Source organism: Gigantopelta aegis, chromosome 14, assembly GCF_016097555.1.
Source record: "Gigantopelta aegis isolate Gae_Host chromosome 14, Gae_host_genome, whole genome shotgun sequence".
NCBI lineage: Eukaryota > Metazoa > Mollusca > Gastropoda > Neomphalida > Peltospiridae > Gigantopelta > Gigantopelta aegis.
The window spans coordinates 19,433,123-19,448,838 of record NC_054712.1 but is presented as its reverse complement, the minus strand read 5'-3'; the positions used below and the strand labels follow the sequence as shown (position 1 = coordinate 19,448,838).

At 36.8% G+C, this 15,716-nt stretch overlaps 1 protein-coding gene across 7 annotated transcripts in view; it reads right to left on the bottom strand.

Annotated features, from left to right (window-relative positions):
* Window positions 1–2,223: 2,223 nt before the first annotated feature.
* Window positions 2,224–15,716, bottom strand: part of LOC121388010 — a 66,692-nt gene continuing 53,199 nt past the window's right edge. For 6 of the 7 annotated variants that reach the window (XM_041519208.1, XM_041519211.1, XM_041519205.1 and 3 more), the window contains 4 exons: window positions 13,964–14,154; window positions 10,317–10,341; window positions 6,752–6,888; window positions 2,224–3,491 (listed from right to left, as the gene is read on the bottom strand). In XM_041519208.1, the coding sequence (XP_041375142.1) occupies window positions 6,784–6,888; window positions 10,317–10,341; window positions 13,964–14,154 (321 nt within the window). In that variant the 3' untranslated portion in view covers window positions 2,224–3,491; window positions 6,752–6,783. The remainder of the gene's footprint in view (window positions 3,492–6,751; window positions 6,889–10,316; window positions 10,342–13,963; window positions 14,155–15,716) is intronic. The other variant, XM_041519209.1, reaches the window with a different exon arrangement.

The following is a 15,716-nucleotide window of genomic DNA, read 5'->3' as shown; positions in this document are numbered from 1 at the left end:
GCACGACGTCTGGTCAGGTCAGGTCATAGGTTTTAACGTGCACATTCAGAACACGCTATTGTAACACAGCCTCTCATGGGCGCAGGTGTCTACTTTCGCCGGTTCCTCCGTCCAGAAGAGGAAATAATTTGGGGTGGGTGGGAGAGGGGGTCGCCGCACTGCCAAGTTCAAGGGAGCACAAGCAGACGGACCAGGGTCGGTAGCGGGTGAGGGTTGGTTCTGGTGCTATTGAATTTGCAAATGTCCAGTAGGATTAAAGTCAAATTTAAATTTTGCGTAATTTTTTAAGGTAATATTGACGCATAATGTAGACGGTTCATAAAAATTGAAAATGGAGCCAATTGGCTGATTTGACTTGGTTGATCGAAAGGTAGCTCCTTGATGGAACCTTTTGGGATTGGGTAGTTAGCCGGTATTCTTTTGACAACGTGAGCACAGAGTCACTCGTTATAGGTGTGCCATACTGATTAACAGGGGCTAGTCTACTTTAGGTTGAACGGGCGTGGCTCTTCTGTGTAAATGGACTGTACCAATGTGTTGCCCAGTAACATCGCCCATTTTTGGGGGGCAATCCGGGGATCGAGTTTGAATCCTCGGAATATAAACACGTTAATACCTACCAATAGTGGTGTTCCAATCATCGATTATAATCGAAAATTGATCGGTTTGATTCCACCGATGTAATGATCGACTATAAAAATCTATAATCGATTGTGTGGGAAAATGTTAAATTGAATTGTTCATCCAGTTCAAATAATGGAGCTGATATAAATATGCTGGGTTGGTGTTTGTTTTCATATGTACTCGAAGAAAAAAATATATTGAATAGTTATTAGAGGTAAAATTGGCCATTTATAGGGTCTAGATTCATTGTCCTTGTAATTCAAATCCTTGTTATGTTCATATAACTCTTACCGATTGTGCAATCGAAAGTTGATCGGTTGGTGCCAACCGATGATAACCGATGGTCGATGATGAAATCCCAACCGATTTCCATCACTACCTACCAAACACGTCCGGGGCAGTATTTAGGAAGGAAATATTTTATTTAACAACGCACTCAACACATTTTATTTACGGTTATATGGCGTCGGACATATGGTTAAGGACCACACAGATATCGAGGGAGGAAACCCGCTGTCGCCACTTCATGGGCTACTCTTTTCGATTAGCAGCAAAGGATCTTTTATATGCACCATCCCATAGACAGGATAACACATACCACGGCCTTTGATATACCAGTTCAATGTTTAGGCGTCCTATAATTTTTACTCTCTGCTTAACTGTCTTTGTAGCTCCACATCCCTATTCATTTGATTGTCCCTTGAGTGGGACTGAACAACAGCTGCTGGGTCCCAATGCGGTCAGTATATGCAGTTATACACTCGTGCTATTTAACAACGGGTTGTTTACAGCCAAATCAAGAAAGTAGCGCGTTTACCTGACCCAAATATAGAATGGACTTATTATTCCTATCCCACACGAATATGAGATGAACTTGTTTGTCGCCCACACCACGGAACCCCGAAGGCTAATGCACTTATTTTACCCCCACCCCCGCAAGCCCGTAGCCAGGATTTTTGAAGGGGGGTTCTTTTTGGACTTGCGAGCACATTGTCAGTTTCAGTATGTTTCAAAATGGCAGGACACGACTCGGGGGGGGGGGGGGGGGGGGGGCTCTAGCCTAGTTTGAGAGGGCACTTCAGAAAAAGGGGGGTTCGTTCGAATCCTACGAATCCCCCCTGGCTACGGGCTTGCCCCGTTCCTTGAATTTAAGAAATACGTCTTTGATTCAATTCCGGTCTTCCCTATTGCACTCGTGACCGTTAAATATTATTTATATTACACTTGTTTGAAAACGTATTCAACGCACTTCCCAGTGTTAGTTACCTTTTTAAACACCTCTTTGCAAGATAATGTATAGGGTTGAACGCCGTCTTAATATTTTTTAACAATGCATTATGTAAATTTTGTAAGCCAATTATATACATTTTGTAAGCAAATAAATTCATACAAAAAAATTTCATTTGTAAAAATTATATATTTGAAACAAGAAAATATATTCCCAAATAGCTCTGTATGGGCTAATGTTTTTTTTTTTTTTTTTTAAATATTACCATATTTATCAGACGAAGGTTATCTTCGCCCGCACCACGCCAAAATCGGCTTATAAGGAAAATAGTTCATGTAATTGAAAAAAAGACAAGTCGAACAATATAGAAATTCATGCCAAATGACACTTTATTGAACTGGGTAGCTGCAATAACAATGTGACTAAAGGGAACAAACTCTGTGCAACAAACCGCACGTTAAAGCCAGTAAATATATAATAAGAATGATTATGTACGAATTTGTACATAATGATTTAGTGTTACACAAAGTTTCATTTGTTAACATATTTTACAACAGCATGGCAGTTTCACCGCAATGTTCTCCATGTGCTTGCATAATGATGTATTCATGACGCCACACACAGACGCAATACATGGCACACCGGAAGTGATGGATACGACAGAAGACCGACCATCCTGCCAGTTCATTCTTATGTGTCTACTCTTCTAGAGACGTATTGCCCAGACCTTTCTAGAACATTTCAGAAATACTTTGCGATATGCTCTGTCTAACGTACCCCTCTACCCGCTACTACCTAGGCTATCCACTGTAATAAAAAGCCTCTTTGTGCCATATAGAAATGGTATTGCTTTTTTTTACAACTCTCCTTCAAAAAAAAAGAAAAAAAGAAAGAAAACATAGCAACTGAAATGTTATGTAACAGTTGCTGTTGTACAGAAACATCCTGAAGGGAAGTGAAAAAAAACAAGTGAGGAAACTGCGACACAGAACAACTACACATGGAAACCACGGCTATATCATTTCACCGTTCCAACTTCGCACGCTTAGTACTAAAGCAGCATAGATTCAAGAGTAACACTAAAACAAATAATTTTGCAGTACACCCAAACACGCTACATAGAAGAAATGCTTTCCATGCGTCTTGAAAAACAATTTTCGAGTGTCGACCAAGCTCTAATGCACTTAACTTAACTTTGGTATCTTGTAGATAAAATTTTAAATATGTGCCAAAACTTAACATTTCACATTAAGACATCTCACCAGAACGCTAATCCTCCCATTTCGAAATTCCTTTGCGAAACGTCTTTTACCAATTCGTTACAAGAGACATTTAGTAGATATTGCTTCTGTATTCTTGGATCTGTTCATTTCTTTTTCATTTTGTTTTCTTTTTCATTTGCACATTTTAAAACAATAATTATGCGGAGGACGCACCGAGGAAAGTCGTGAGTCCTACGGATTGCTGTATATAGGTAATACATGTATATATCTTTTAAATAACCAACTGAAGTAAAGCCGTCTATTCGAAACAAAATGTACAAAAACTTGAAATGTCTCGTCAGATCCTAACACTAATTTTGTGTATGAAGGTCTTCCGAGTCCGACGACGTCTCCTCTATTTATCCTACTCGGTTTGCCTGTGAAAAAAGAAAGAAAGAAAGAAAAAAAGCTCATTAGAATTTATATTAGCCTTGTGACGTCATATGTCTTGAAGTTCTATTTAGCGCAAGCGCTTTTGCAGAGAGAGGGTTTTTTGAGTCGAAACCCCACCTGCTCAAAAAAAAGGAGAGTTGTTTGTGGAGTTTTTCCAATATAGTTTTCGGGTGATCATCCCTCGACTCCCTTTAACCTTCGCTTTCCAGTCTATACTCCTCTCCCCTGTTAAAATACTTACACACGCGCATGTCGCGTCCGATGGTATGGATGTGTTTACACCTAAGAGTCAGATTGTCACCATAACAATTGTTGTAGCGAGTTTAGATTGTTTTTTCGTCGACAAATGTGTGTAATAAATCTGTATAATAGCACACTTTTTTAGACACCACCCCTAACTGAGCTGAAATTTCCGGTTTGCATGGGGTTTTTTTTCTCGAAAGCCACGTCTGCTGTACCGTATTAGAATTGAGACCTGTTCTAGGAGCATTTTGTGATGGTTATCCTAAGACAATCTTTGAACCAATACCATTTCTAATTGTGTGCAGGGTTTCTGCCAGAGGGTAAAACGGGTATGGTGTCACACCCAAATTCTTTTGCAGATTTCATCTAGTACCACTATGACAAGTAGCCTTGTGCTTGAAACATAATTATATAGAGTACCTGTAAAAAAAAAGTACTCAAAGTTTGTGCAGAACTAGGGTAGTCATTGACGCTACCCATTATCTCTGAAATGATCAGTTTGACAATCAATTCTTTCTGATTCACTTTAAGGGTGAGGGGTGGTAGTATTTATATCCGCGGTGTTTATGTCGATTGATACGCTGCAGGTATGAGTTTTAGCCACATATGTTATTACTGTCGTCTTTGGGATTTGTTTGGCAGTACACACCCTTTAGCAGCATCAAAAAATGCATCTCTTTTCATTTAGACAATGTGTCAGCTTTAGTCGTTGAACAAAGCTTTGTCTCGACTGAAACTTCTTTTACACGTGGAACCCCACCCCCACTCCCGCTTAAAAACCCACCTGCAAAATACCACATTATGTTGGGCCACCCAAATGGAACTACATGTAAAGTGCATGGTCATACTATCATTTAGTCGTGTAATAGAGATTGTCTAAAAAAAAAAAAAAAAATCGTCGTTTGAAATGACAATATTAGTTATGAACTGATGAATTTTTCACATTTTCAGATCTTGTATGTTTGTTTACCACACCGAAATACATACTAAAATGCAGTGTTGAAATCAAATTTATACTGGTAATATAGTTAATGAATAAATATAATTTTAAAACAGTTTTCTAATGACTTCGTCTGTTCTGAAACAAAGAAATGTGTAGTATTAGAGCTTTAACCAAGCATTAAGAAAGCTTAAACTATAAAGCTTGCAGATAAGCGTCTGAAAATGAGAAATAACAAGGTTAGGAAAGGTAAGTTTGCGGACAACAAGCAAGCATTAAAAATATAAATTAACATTAATTGATATTCAGGGCCGTACCCTGATCAAAATCCTAGGGGGTGGCATTGCTTTTTATAAACAAATGAAACACTATACAAATTAAACCTTGAGATGTGTATGCTATGTGAGATTCTCAGGGGGGCGAGTGTCCCCCCTCCCCCCTGCCCCCCGGGGTTCGGCCCTGATATCAGGTGTTTTGAAGCTAGACTTGTCTTAGCGTGCCGGAGTTCATCATACGATTTTAATGCACCGTATTCTGATGTCAATAATGTAACTGATAAAACTCGAAAAAAAATTTTGTAGTTTTAAACAGAGATGTTATTTTATCAATAAATAGTAATATATATTCAAATTAAAACCACAGATATATCCATAATGAATCAAATTAATATTTTTTAATATGAAAACCCCCCAACAAAAACCCCAAAACAAACCCAAACGTGAAAAAAACCCTGTAGGGTTGATAGCAATACAGTGGATTTTTGGAGAAAACACGACTGGTTTCTAACTGGGAAATGTATTGGGTGGTCCATTAAACGTTCCGAGATTTTAAGTCTTAATATCTCAAAATTTTTATAAATTTAATCAACTCAGTTTTTATATTTGTACTTTTTCTTATTTGTCGGCTTGGATAGACTAGTACATTTTTTTATATTAAGGTGAACAAAAAAATTAAAAAAATTAAACGTCGAACATTTTCACATCAAAGAATCGAAATTTCAGAGTTGCTCATGTACTTGAAAATATCAAAGCACCACAATCATGATTTTAATAAAAGGTATGAAGGGGTTTGTTTATTATTATTATTATTAATAATAATAATAATCTTTGGTATCAGGTTTAATCCATGATAGTGCCAATACAAATCTAACGATACTCAACGCAGTTCGAAGAGGATGAGGGAAATGGTTTGCGAGTTGAGCAAAATAACGAACAAAGTTTCGTGAAAACCTTTGGAATAAAAGCAGCAAATACGGTAGACCTAATTCGATAATATGAAAATGTTTTATTTGATCACACAAAGGACGTGAAGTACCTGAATGGCCAGTTTTAAAATCCCTGTTAATATTGAACAAATATAGCATTACGAAAGTATTTAAACTGTTTTAAAGGGACAGGCCCTAGTTTTAACCCGTGAAAATTAAGACTAAGTTTAGTCAATCTGTAACACATTTGAATAGAGTTACAATTGAGTGAAACATGAGTCTGTGACTTTGAAATGGTGAAATACCCTCTAAAAAATAGACTAAACCTGGACTCCATAACTGTTACTTCTCAGACGCACGCGCGTTTTTAAAAATATGAGAAATGTATTTCGTGATATTAAAAACACCAGGATGACCAAAAACACTTTGGATGTACGGAAATGGATAATCTAAACAATAAAATCTAAGTAAATTATGATTTCAGTTATCAAAAACAGCTTAATAGTCAAAAATATTCCTTAATGTTTAAAAACTAGGGCATGTCCACTTAAACTTCTGTTTCATGCTGTTATTTAATTACGACATTTAAAATTGTTTTCTTACACCATGCCAACAGAATAAAAGACAGTCTGCTCGTTTTAATATCTTTTGGTTAGATGTAAAAAAAAAAAAATTAATGCGAAATTTGGTAAAGAGCACTTATTTAATTTGGTTTGAGATATTCGACTTATGATCTGGAAACATTCGTTTTATGGACCACCCGGTATAGAAGGAAAACTGGGTATGGTGATAGTCGATGGTGGTGTCAGGACAGTTGCTGGGAGGTCCTTATTAAGGCAACGCCCATCATTACTCACCACTGACACGTGACGCTTGTTGGTGACGTCATTTATTCTCTGTAGTAGTTTGGATCTCGTTTACTTTTGCAGATAGTTTTCCTCAATCGTCTACGTAGCTCGGACATGACGGGTTGTGATGGTGCAGGTGGCGCACTCTGTAGGGATGAGCAAGTTACACTTTGCACAACGAACGTAGACTGTTTATTGGAGGGGGAAACTGGCAGACCGTGGTGTTTAGTTTTAACGCCTTGGTGTACAGTATCACATACATAAATCATCAATGTTGCTAGGTCGCTATTTCTATATGTTAGCAACTTGTGATGGTAAAGACTGTTGTCTACTCTACTATGATTTGAGATGTATATTGTATTGTGCCCCATGCTTTATCACTATCCAATGTCATAATACCAAGCAGGGTTTTTTGTTTTTCACGTCTAAACACTCACTGATAAAAAAATAGGAACGTGCGACCAGTTTGGCCACATCGTATTTACGCGATATTTAACACGAGACCTCAACGTTTTGCTTTTGTCGAGTTGATAGTATCCCGCTAGACGTTTTTGTTGACATTTTTTTCAAATACATTAATTTTGTTGTTGTTGTAACAGCGAATGAGTGTCGCCATTATTGTTTGTTCAGATGACTATCATGATGTCCAAAAAGACAGAAAGTGAATCTGAATGGTTGTTATTTAAAAAGTAACGACCAATTAGATTCAATTTCTGCCTCTACGAAAATGCCTGATAGTCATCTAAATGAAATGTAATGGTAATACTCCAGTGGCGGATCCAGAAAATCCACTGGGGGGGGGGGGGATAATGACATGAGGCGGAATGCCAAGGGAACTTTGGAGGGAGATCGTTAAAAAAAGGTGAAAATTAATATATAATAAAATAACTGTCGCAAAAGTTAGGGGCGGGCCCCTCCCCCTAGACCCGCCTCTGCACTCATTCACTGTCACAACAAAAAATGGATCGATCATCAGTCGTTTGCAGAATACTAACTTAAAGGCATATTGTCACAGACCACTTATCTATTTAATGGTCTAATAAATAATTACCTGAACAAAAATAATTTAATTTGTCTCTAAATGTACTTTATTCAACCATCTTCATAACCACCATACTCCATTTATTAATGATATTTTGTAAAAATAATTGAATTATGGCAATGTTCCATAATTCAAAAACTAAAATTGCCGAGGGGGATGACATGGATTTCACTCCATCATGGTTCAGTTAAGGTGATGCGATAGCTAGATTTGGTTTCCAACAATTAATGTAATTTTTATTTATTATCCATTTTTAGAGAAATAAGGTCTTTAAATCCGTGATAGTATGCCTTTAACATGCTAAGTATCGCATAAATGTCATATGGACAAAATGGTTAGTTCCCTGTTCTATATATAAAAGAGAACATTGTGTCACATTAAGTGTGACGGTAAGTTATACTGGACTAATATAAATTATAATACAACACTAATTCTATCGACAAAACAGAGATAAATTAGTTTTTATCACTTTTGAGTACCGTTTAAATCAGTTAATAAAATTTAACATATCCCTAATACATTTACAACGGAATTACTTGGGCTTATGTGTGAATTATACGCCAATTTCCCAATTACTGTAATAAACTTGAATTGGTTTGAAGAATAGATATAGAATGATGTTTTTGCTATGATTCTTCGCATATATATATATATATATATATATATATATATATATATATATATATATATATATATATATATATATATATATAAAAAATTACTCCAATAGCTTCTGTTGTCACAATAACAGTGTTTAGTCAGCGGCAAAATAGCAAGGCACTGTTAATATTCCACACAATAAACTCTGTGCACCATAATACAAACGCCGTGTTATTGTATACTATAATTATAACCAGAAGAATGGAGGAAACGTTAGGTTTTTTTAGTGAGAAAACACAGATGTATTAGTATTAACTGTTAGGCTCTCTCGTCACAGCATATTCTCTGTATGAAATGTATAACGTCAATAAATACTAACATGTCATTTGCAATTAAATAAGAAACAAAACAATTCAAATAATTTCTCTTAAATTCATTTCACTTTTTTATTATAGAGTAGATGAATTGTATTAAGTGTTTTTGAGGCTTTTATTAGCAATTAAATAAGAAACAAAACAATACAAATAATTACTCTTAAATTCATATCACTTTTATTATAGAGTACATGGATTTTAATAAGTGGTTTTTTTTTTACGCTTTTATTAAGTGTTTATAAGTCGGATGTAACAAACAAACAAACATGTTTTCTTGTAGGTTATTGTAACATTTTGTATTATCAATCTTGTTTTAATTGTAGTTGTATAGAGAATTTGGTCATGTTAAATACATTTAATCACAATTAATAACAATTATTTACATAAACATAACGTTTATCAGTATGTTGCCTAAATCTACTGACATACAGAATATATTAATTTTATGTATGATACCGAATGATCCTAAAAACCAAGAAAAACATAATAATTCCTTGATGTTCATACTCGATTGGCGACATCACGGTTTACACTGGTGTTCACATAAGAAAACATTATACAGTATTTTTAACTTAATTCATTTTACTTCTCTCACTGAATCAGATTTAGCCCCTTTATTCTGTTTAATATTATGTCATTAAGTATCAGGTATATTATGATTGCATGTGTTATATTAAACTGAATTATATAATATTAAAATTATGTCATTAAGTATTCAGGTATATTATGATTGCACGTGTTATATTAAACTGAATTATATAATATTAAAATTATGTCATTAAGTATTCAGGTATATTATGATTGCATGTATTATATTAAACTGAATTATATAATATTAAAATTATGTCATTAATATTCAGGTATATTATGATTGCAAAATTAGTGTATGATAAATATTAAAATTAGTGTATGTTACATATTACAAAATAGTTGTATGGAAGATGCAGTGTTTCACACCAATTCCTGGTCAGAACAGCGATATATTGAAGGAAGGGAAACGAGAAAGCAGTGCTCACTTACATATTTAAAGAATAAAACCCAGAGAAATAACACATTGTCTAACTGTAAAATGCAGTGGTCGGTAAGTGTGCCAAGTTATTTACTGTTATATACATTTGCATTGTCTAAAGGTAAAATGCAGTGGTCGGTAAGTATGCCGAGTTATTTATTGTTATATACAACATGTACATGTAAATTATGTACATTTTAGGTAAAATAATATACAATTGCAAACTACTTATTGTTATGTACATGTGCATTGCGTGTGTTTGTAAGCTTAAGGTAAGATAATATGCAATTGCAAATTATATATATATATATATATATATATATATATATATATATATATATATATATATGTATATATATGTGTGTGTGTGTGTGTGTGTGTGTGTGTATTGCGTGTGTTTGTAAGTTTAGGTAAGATAATATAATATGCAGTTGCAAATAACATACACTAAATTTGATAGGTTTTCATTTGTATCAGAGTTGGCTATATGTTTGTGTTAATAGTTTTAATCACAGCACAAGGTGAAGGGAGATAATAAAATAAGTTTACCGAGCTGCGTCCTCTGCTCTGGGAACTAGTAAAAGAGAGAAAAAACAAACATGATATAAGTAGTGCGCAAAGAAAACTATCACCTCAGTACACAAAACACGTTGTGAGAAGTGCACAAAGAAATTCTGCGACGCCATATAACCGTAAATAAAATGTGTTGAGTGCGTCGTTAAATAAAACATTTCCTTCCTTTCTCAGTACAAAAAAACACGATGTGAGTAGTGCAAAAAAAAGAAAACTATCACCTCAGTACAAAAACACGATGTAAGTAGTGCACAAAGAAAACTATCACCTCAGTACAAAAACACGATGTAAGTAGTGCACAAAGAAAACTATCATCTCAGTACAAAAACACGATGTAAGTAGTGCAAAAAGAAAACTATCACCGCAGTACAAAATGTAAGGCTGGATTTAGGAAGGAAGGAAGGAAATGTTTTATTTAACGACACACTCAACACATTTTATTTACGGTTATATGGTGTCGGACATGTATATGGTTAAGGACCACACAGATATTGAGAGAGGAAACCCGCTGTCGCCACTTCATGGGCTAATCTTTTTCGATTAACAGCAAGGGATCTTTTATATGCACCATCCCACAGACAGGGTAGTACATACCACGGCCTTTGATATACCAGTCATGGTGCACGACCTGGAACGAGAAATATCCCAAATGGGCCCACCGACGGGGACTGACCGCGCATCAAGCAAGCGCCATACCAATGAGCGGCTGGATTTAGGATTCAACTAAGAAAGTCGGGAGAGATTGGCTGCTATGATTTACTGTATACTGACCTCCAAAAGAAACTACATACATAAAATTTGAATAATTTGATAAATATTGTTGGTAATCGAAAACAAATCAATTTAGAAACTGCCTTACAAACACTTTGCAGGTATCACGAAGTGCATTGTGATGTTTAGATGTTGAACTTCGTGATATTTTCATATTCCACCATATTGGTTTTCTATAATGCAATTTCAAGCGGTACAGCGTTTCTAGGGGCGGGACGTAGCCCAGTGATTAAAGCGCTCGCTTGATGGGCGGATGGTATGGGATCGATCCTCGTCAATGGGTCCATTGGGCTATTTCTCGTTCCAACCAGCGCACCACGACTGATGTATCAAAGGCCTTGGTATGCCAAATGTTTGACATCCTATAACTGATGATTAACAAAACAAGCTTTATCTTTTACTATTTCTTTGGTTTGTTTAGTTTTAGAAATGGGTGATATTTAATTGGACCTTTTGTACTTTTACATTTAAAGATACAAGTTCACGCACGGCGAAAGCAAGTAGACATGGAGGTGTGGGGGTGTGTATGTGCTGCCTGAAATCGAGCGCACAAAGCAAAGTTTTTAGGGGTTCGATGGTATGTTCCCCAAACATTTTTTAAAACTAGATGTCCTGAATGCAATTTTTGCATTCTACAAGTAAAATTCATCTCTGCCTTAAGATTTACTACCCATATTTTTTATTTAGAATTATTTGGGGGTGGGGGTGGGGGTGGGGGCTAGAGTCCCTCTCCTGCTCCACCGTGCCTGCAGTTGTGACAAGAGGTAAATGTTTTAATGTTATCTTTACATTTAAATTTTACTAGCTCAAGGTGGAATTGTAAGTTACATATTGCATGTTTTAAAGTTTAAGGGACATCGATAGCCAATTATTTAAATAATCATTCCAAAATGTTTGAATAATTTTATACTACTCAAAAGAATTTAAGGGTCAGACGATATTTTCGACATTATTTTCTGAATGTCAATTATATTAGCTAGACCATAATGTCACGCATGGTATTGTTCCATTTTGACGAAAGTGGGTCTAAGCAACCCATAAATGAATTAAAATCCACTGTCATTGACACTGTCGACTAGTTCTAATGGCAAAAACATGCTTACATTTGCACGTAAATTAGGGCGAAAGCGAAAGGTCTGCTAAGTGCCCATAACTTGCTTTTTCACAAAGTGCTTCATTTGCACGCTTTGCATGTGTATTCCATGTTCCCAATGCTGAATTTCCGTATAATTGGAGCTTGCGTTCGTGTACGGTGCACACTCCAAATTCGACAAAGGTACGACGTCAACTGACTATCGAAGATTGAGGAAGGGCTATTGCTTGGCTTCAGGATGGCAATACGCAAAGAAATGTTGCTCTGAGACTTGGTGTCAGTCAGAGTGTCGTTGGCCGACTGTGGCAACGGTACCAAGCAACGAATTCTGTTCGAAATCGTCCACGTTCGGGAAGACCCCGAAGCACTACAAATAGGACCGCTACATCACCAATATGGCTCTACGTCAACGCATAACCACTGCACGCCGATTACGTGACAATCTGCGGACTGCGACTGGAACTCGAGTGTCTGATCAAACCATACGCAATCGTCTGAGAGCCAATAATCTACGCTGCCGTCGCCAGGCTGTTCGACCACCACTCCTACCACGTCACAGAACGGCCAGACGTCACTGGTGCACACTATATCTGCGGTGGCAACGTGTTCAGTGGGGTCGAGTGATGTTCACTGATGAGTCCAGGTTTAGTCTCCAGTTCAACGACGGTCGGGTTCGTGTCTACAGACGTCCTGGGGAGCGCTTCGCTGTCGTTAACGTTAGACAACGTCACCGGTTCGGTGGTGGCAGCGTCATGGTGTGGGGCGGCATCTCTATCCACCACAGGACCCCCCTCTATGTGGTGGATGGCAATCTGAATGGAATCCGCTATCTGAATGAGATTATCCGGCCGTTGGTTCTCCCAGGCCTTCAGCAGATTGGCGGCGGGGCAGTTCTGCAGGATGACAATGCCAGACCCCACCGCGCCAGGGTGGTAACGGACTTTCTCTGACAACAAGGTATCGCCAGGATGGATTGGCCAGCATATTCGCCTGACTTGGCCCCAACAGAGCACGCCTGGGACGAATTAGGCAGGAGAGTTCGGGATAACCATGCCCCTCCGGCCAACCTTCATGATCTGGGTCAACTTCTTATGGCAGAGTGGCAGGCCATTCCCCAAGAGTTCTTCAGACGTCTATTCAACAGCATGAGACAACGATGTGTCGAGTGTATTCGCGCCAGGGGTGGATTCACACACTATTAAACGAATGTTCTAATGTGTAAAATCCATGTTTGACAACCTTCAACTTTGACAGCATGTCATGTGACTTTCTTGTATACAGTGACGTTTATTTGTGTTTTTTTGTAAATATGGAACAATAGATTAAATTTTTGGTGTAGTTTACATCATCAATCTAATACACTCTGAAACTTATTTGGTTATAAATTTTTGACCCTTAAATTCTTTTGAGTAGTACATTCCAAAAATAGATATAATATAGATTCGTTCCTTTCATGACAAAAAGTAAATCGTTTACTGTCAATAAGTTTCAATTGATAAACTAAACTATTAGTAGTCAGCGGCGGATCCAGAAAATCCATTTAGGAACATGAGGCGGAATGCCATGGGAACTTTGGGGGGAGGTTTGGAGGGGGATGAAAATTAATATATAATAGAATTATAATTGTCGCAAAATTTAGGAGGGGGCGGGCCCCTGCCCCCACCTAGATCCGCCTTTGGTAGTTAATATTCTATGTAGTATCCTACATTGTAACCATCTCAGTTTTATTTCTTTTGTGGTTACGATTGTTTTCGCTTACCTTTCGTCCATTTCCGCCGCTCTCTGGTATCGGTGAAAACCGGCCTCTCCCGTCTCGTTCATATACCGGTCCAATAGCTGTCTGTGTCTATCCAGCTTTTCATGCGCATCGCGAACTTGTTCGCGCATCCGGTTGTAGACGCCAGGCCTGTACATAACTTCCGTTGGGTTCACCCTCGACTCGAGTCGATACTGTATTGGAAATAAGTCAGAATAACAATTAAAATGAGTGTAGACTGGTAAGCTGTAATGTAGGTGGGTGGGGTAGGAGTGGCCGGTGGAGTAAGGTGTATTTGCACCACAGTAAAACTGAAAATAAACATTTAGTGACTGGGTGTGTTCAAACCTATACTCATCTTTAATCAGGAATTTTTTTATTTAAACTGTATAAAACTGATTAACTAGCAAGCCTACACGATCGTGTTGTTTAATAAACTAGTTAGAACCATCTTTAAAACATTAGGGTGACTTTATTACGCAAGAATGAAAAGTCGGATACTAGTCTTCAAGAAGTGCATACGAGGCAGAACTTCACTACACCACTATTAGTTAAGGAAATGCGGGGGAGGGGGCTTAACAATGAGTATTTATTCTAAATAACAGGCAACGAATAAACAATACTGTCTTGCCTACAAACAGCTTGTGACTGACTGACCAACTGAAAAATTACAGAGCATAAATAGTATTTATTTTCACCTATGCTTATTGTCCGAACCAATTTGTTAACAACTACGAAAAATTACTCTCCTACCTTTAATTGCCGTTAGATTTCCTCCAAAGTTTGTCCAGACCGAAATCTTGAAAAAACCATTACAATGACACAGATTCCACATACCAGATGATAACTATGTCACCTATATCGACTTCGCTGAGAGCGCATAGGGAAAAAAGCATGTAATTTTGTATAAGCTGCCATTTTGACTTTTTATGGAATATTCTTCAAGAGGGGTGAAAGGATAGGATTTAATCTAACAACGTCATAACATGTTATGATATAAAAGCAAACGTGATGACGTCATATTAATTATTATTATTATTATTATTATTTTAATGATACCACTAGAGATCATCGATTTCATATTAATTGTGTCACATACTTTGGAGGCTTTCACCCCTCTTGAAGAGTATTCCATAAACAAGCAACATGGCAGACGGCAGAAAACTGCAGTTGCAGTCTCGTGTGTGGAATCTGTATATTTGTAGTGGGTTTTTTTTTGCGATTTGTATCTGGACAAACTTTGGAGATAATCTAACGGCAATTAAAGGTAAGAGAGTAATTTTTTGTAGTTGTTAACAATTTGGTTCGGACAATAGTATGAAACTGTGTACAGCTTTTAGATGGGTATGAAATAATATAAAACACTTGATCTAGATCATCTTTTCCAATTTATGTTAACGTGTATTAAGTTGTATTTCTAAGCAATAATTTACACAATGTGGTACAAAAGTTGCATACATAACACTAATTATGTCCCACTGAATTTTTATTATTATTATTATTATTTTTTTTTTTTTTTTCTCGTCGGTTCATATATGAGAGGATTAAATTCTGAAACGCTCAGATAATCTTTGTTTGCAATGAACAGTCGACTATGTTAGAAACGCTCAGATAATCTTGGTTTGCAATGAACAGTCGACTATGTCAGAAACGCTCAGATAATCTTGGTTTGCAATGAACCGTCGATTCTGTTAGAAACACTATAAGATATTCTTGGTTTACAATGAACAGTCGACTATGGTAGAAACTCTCAGAT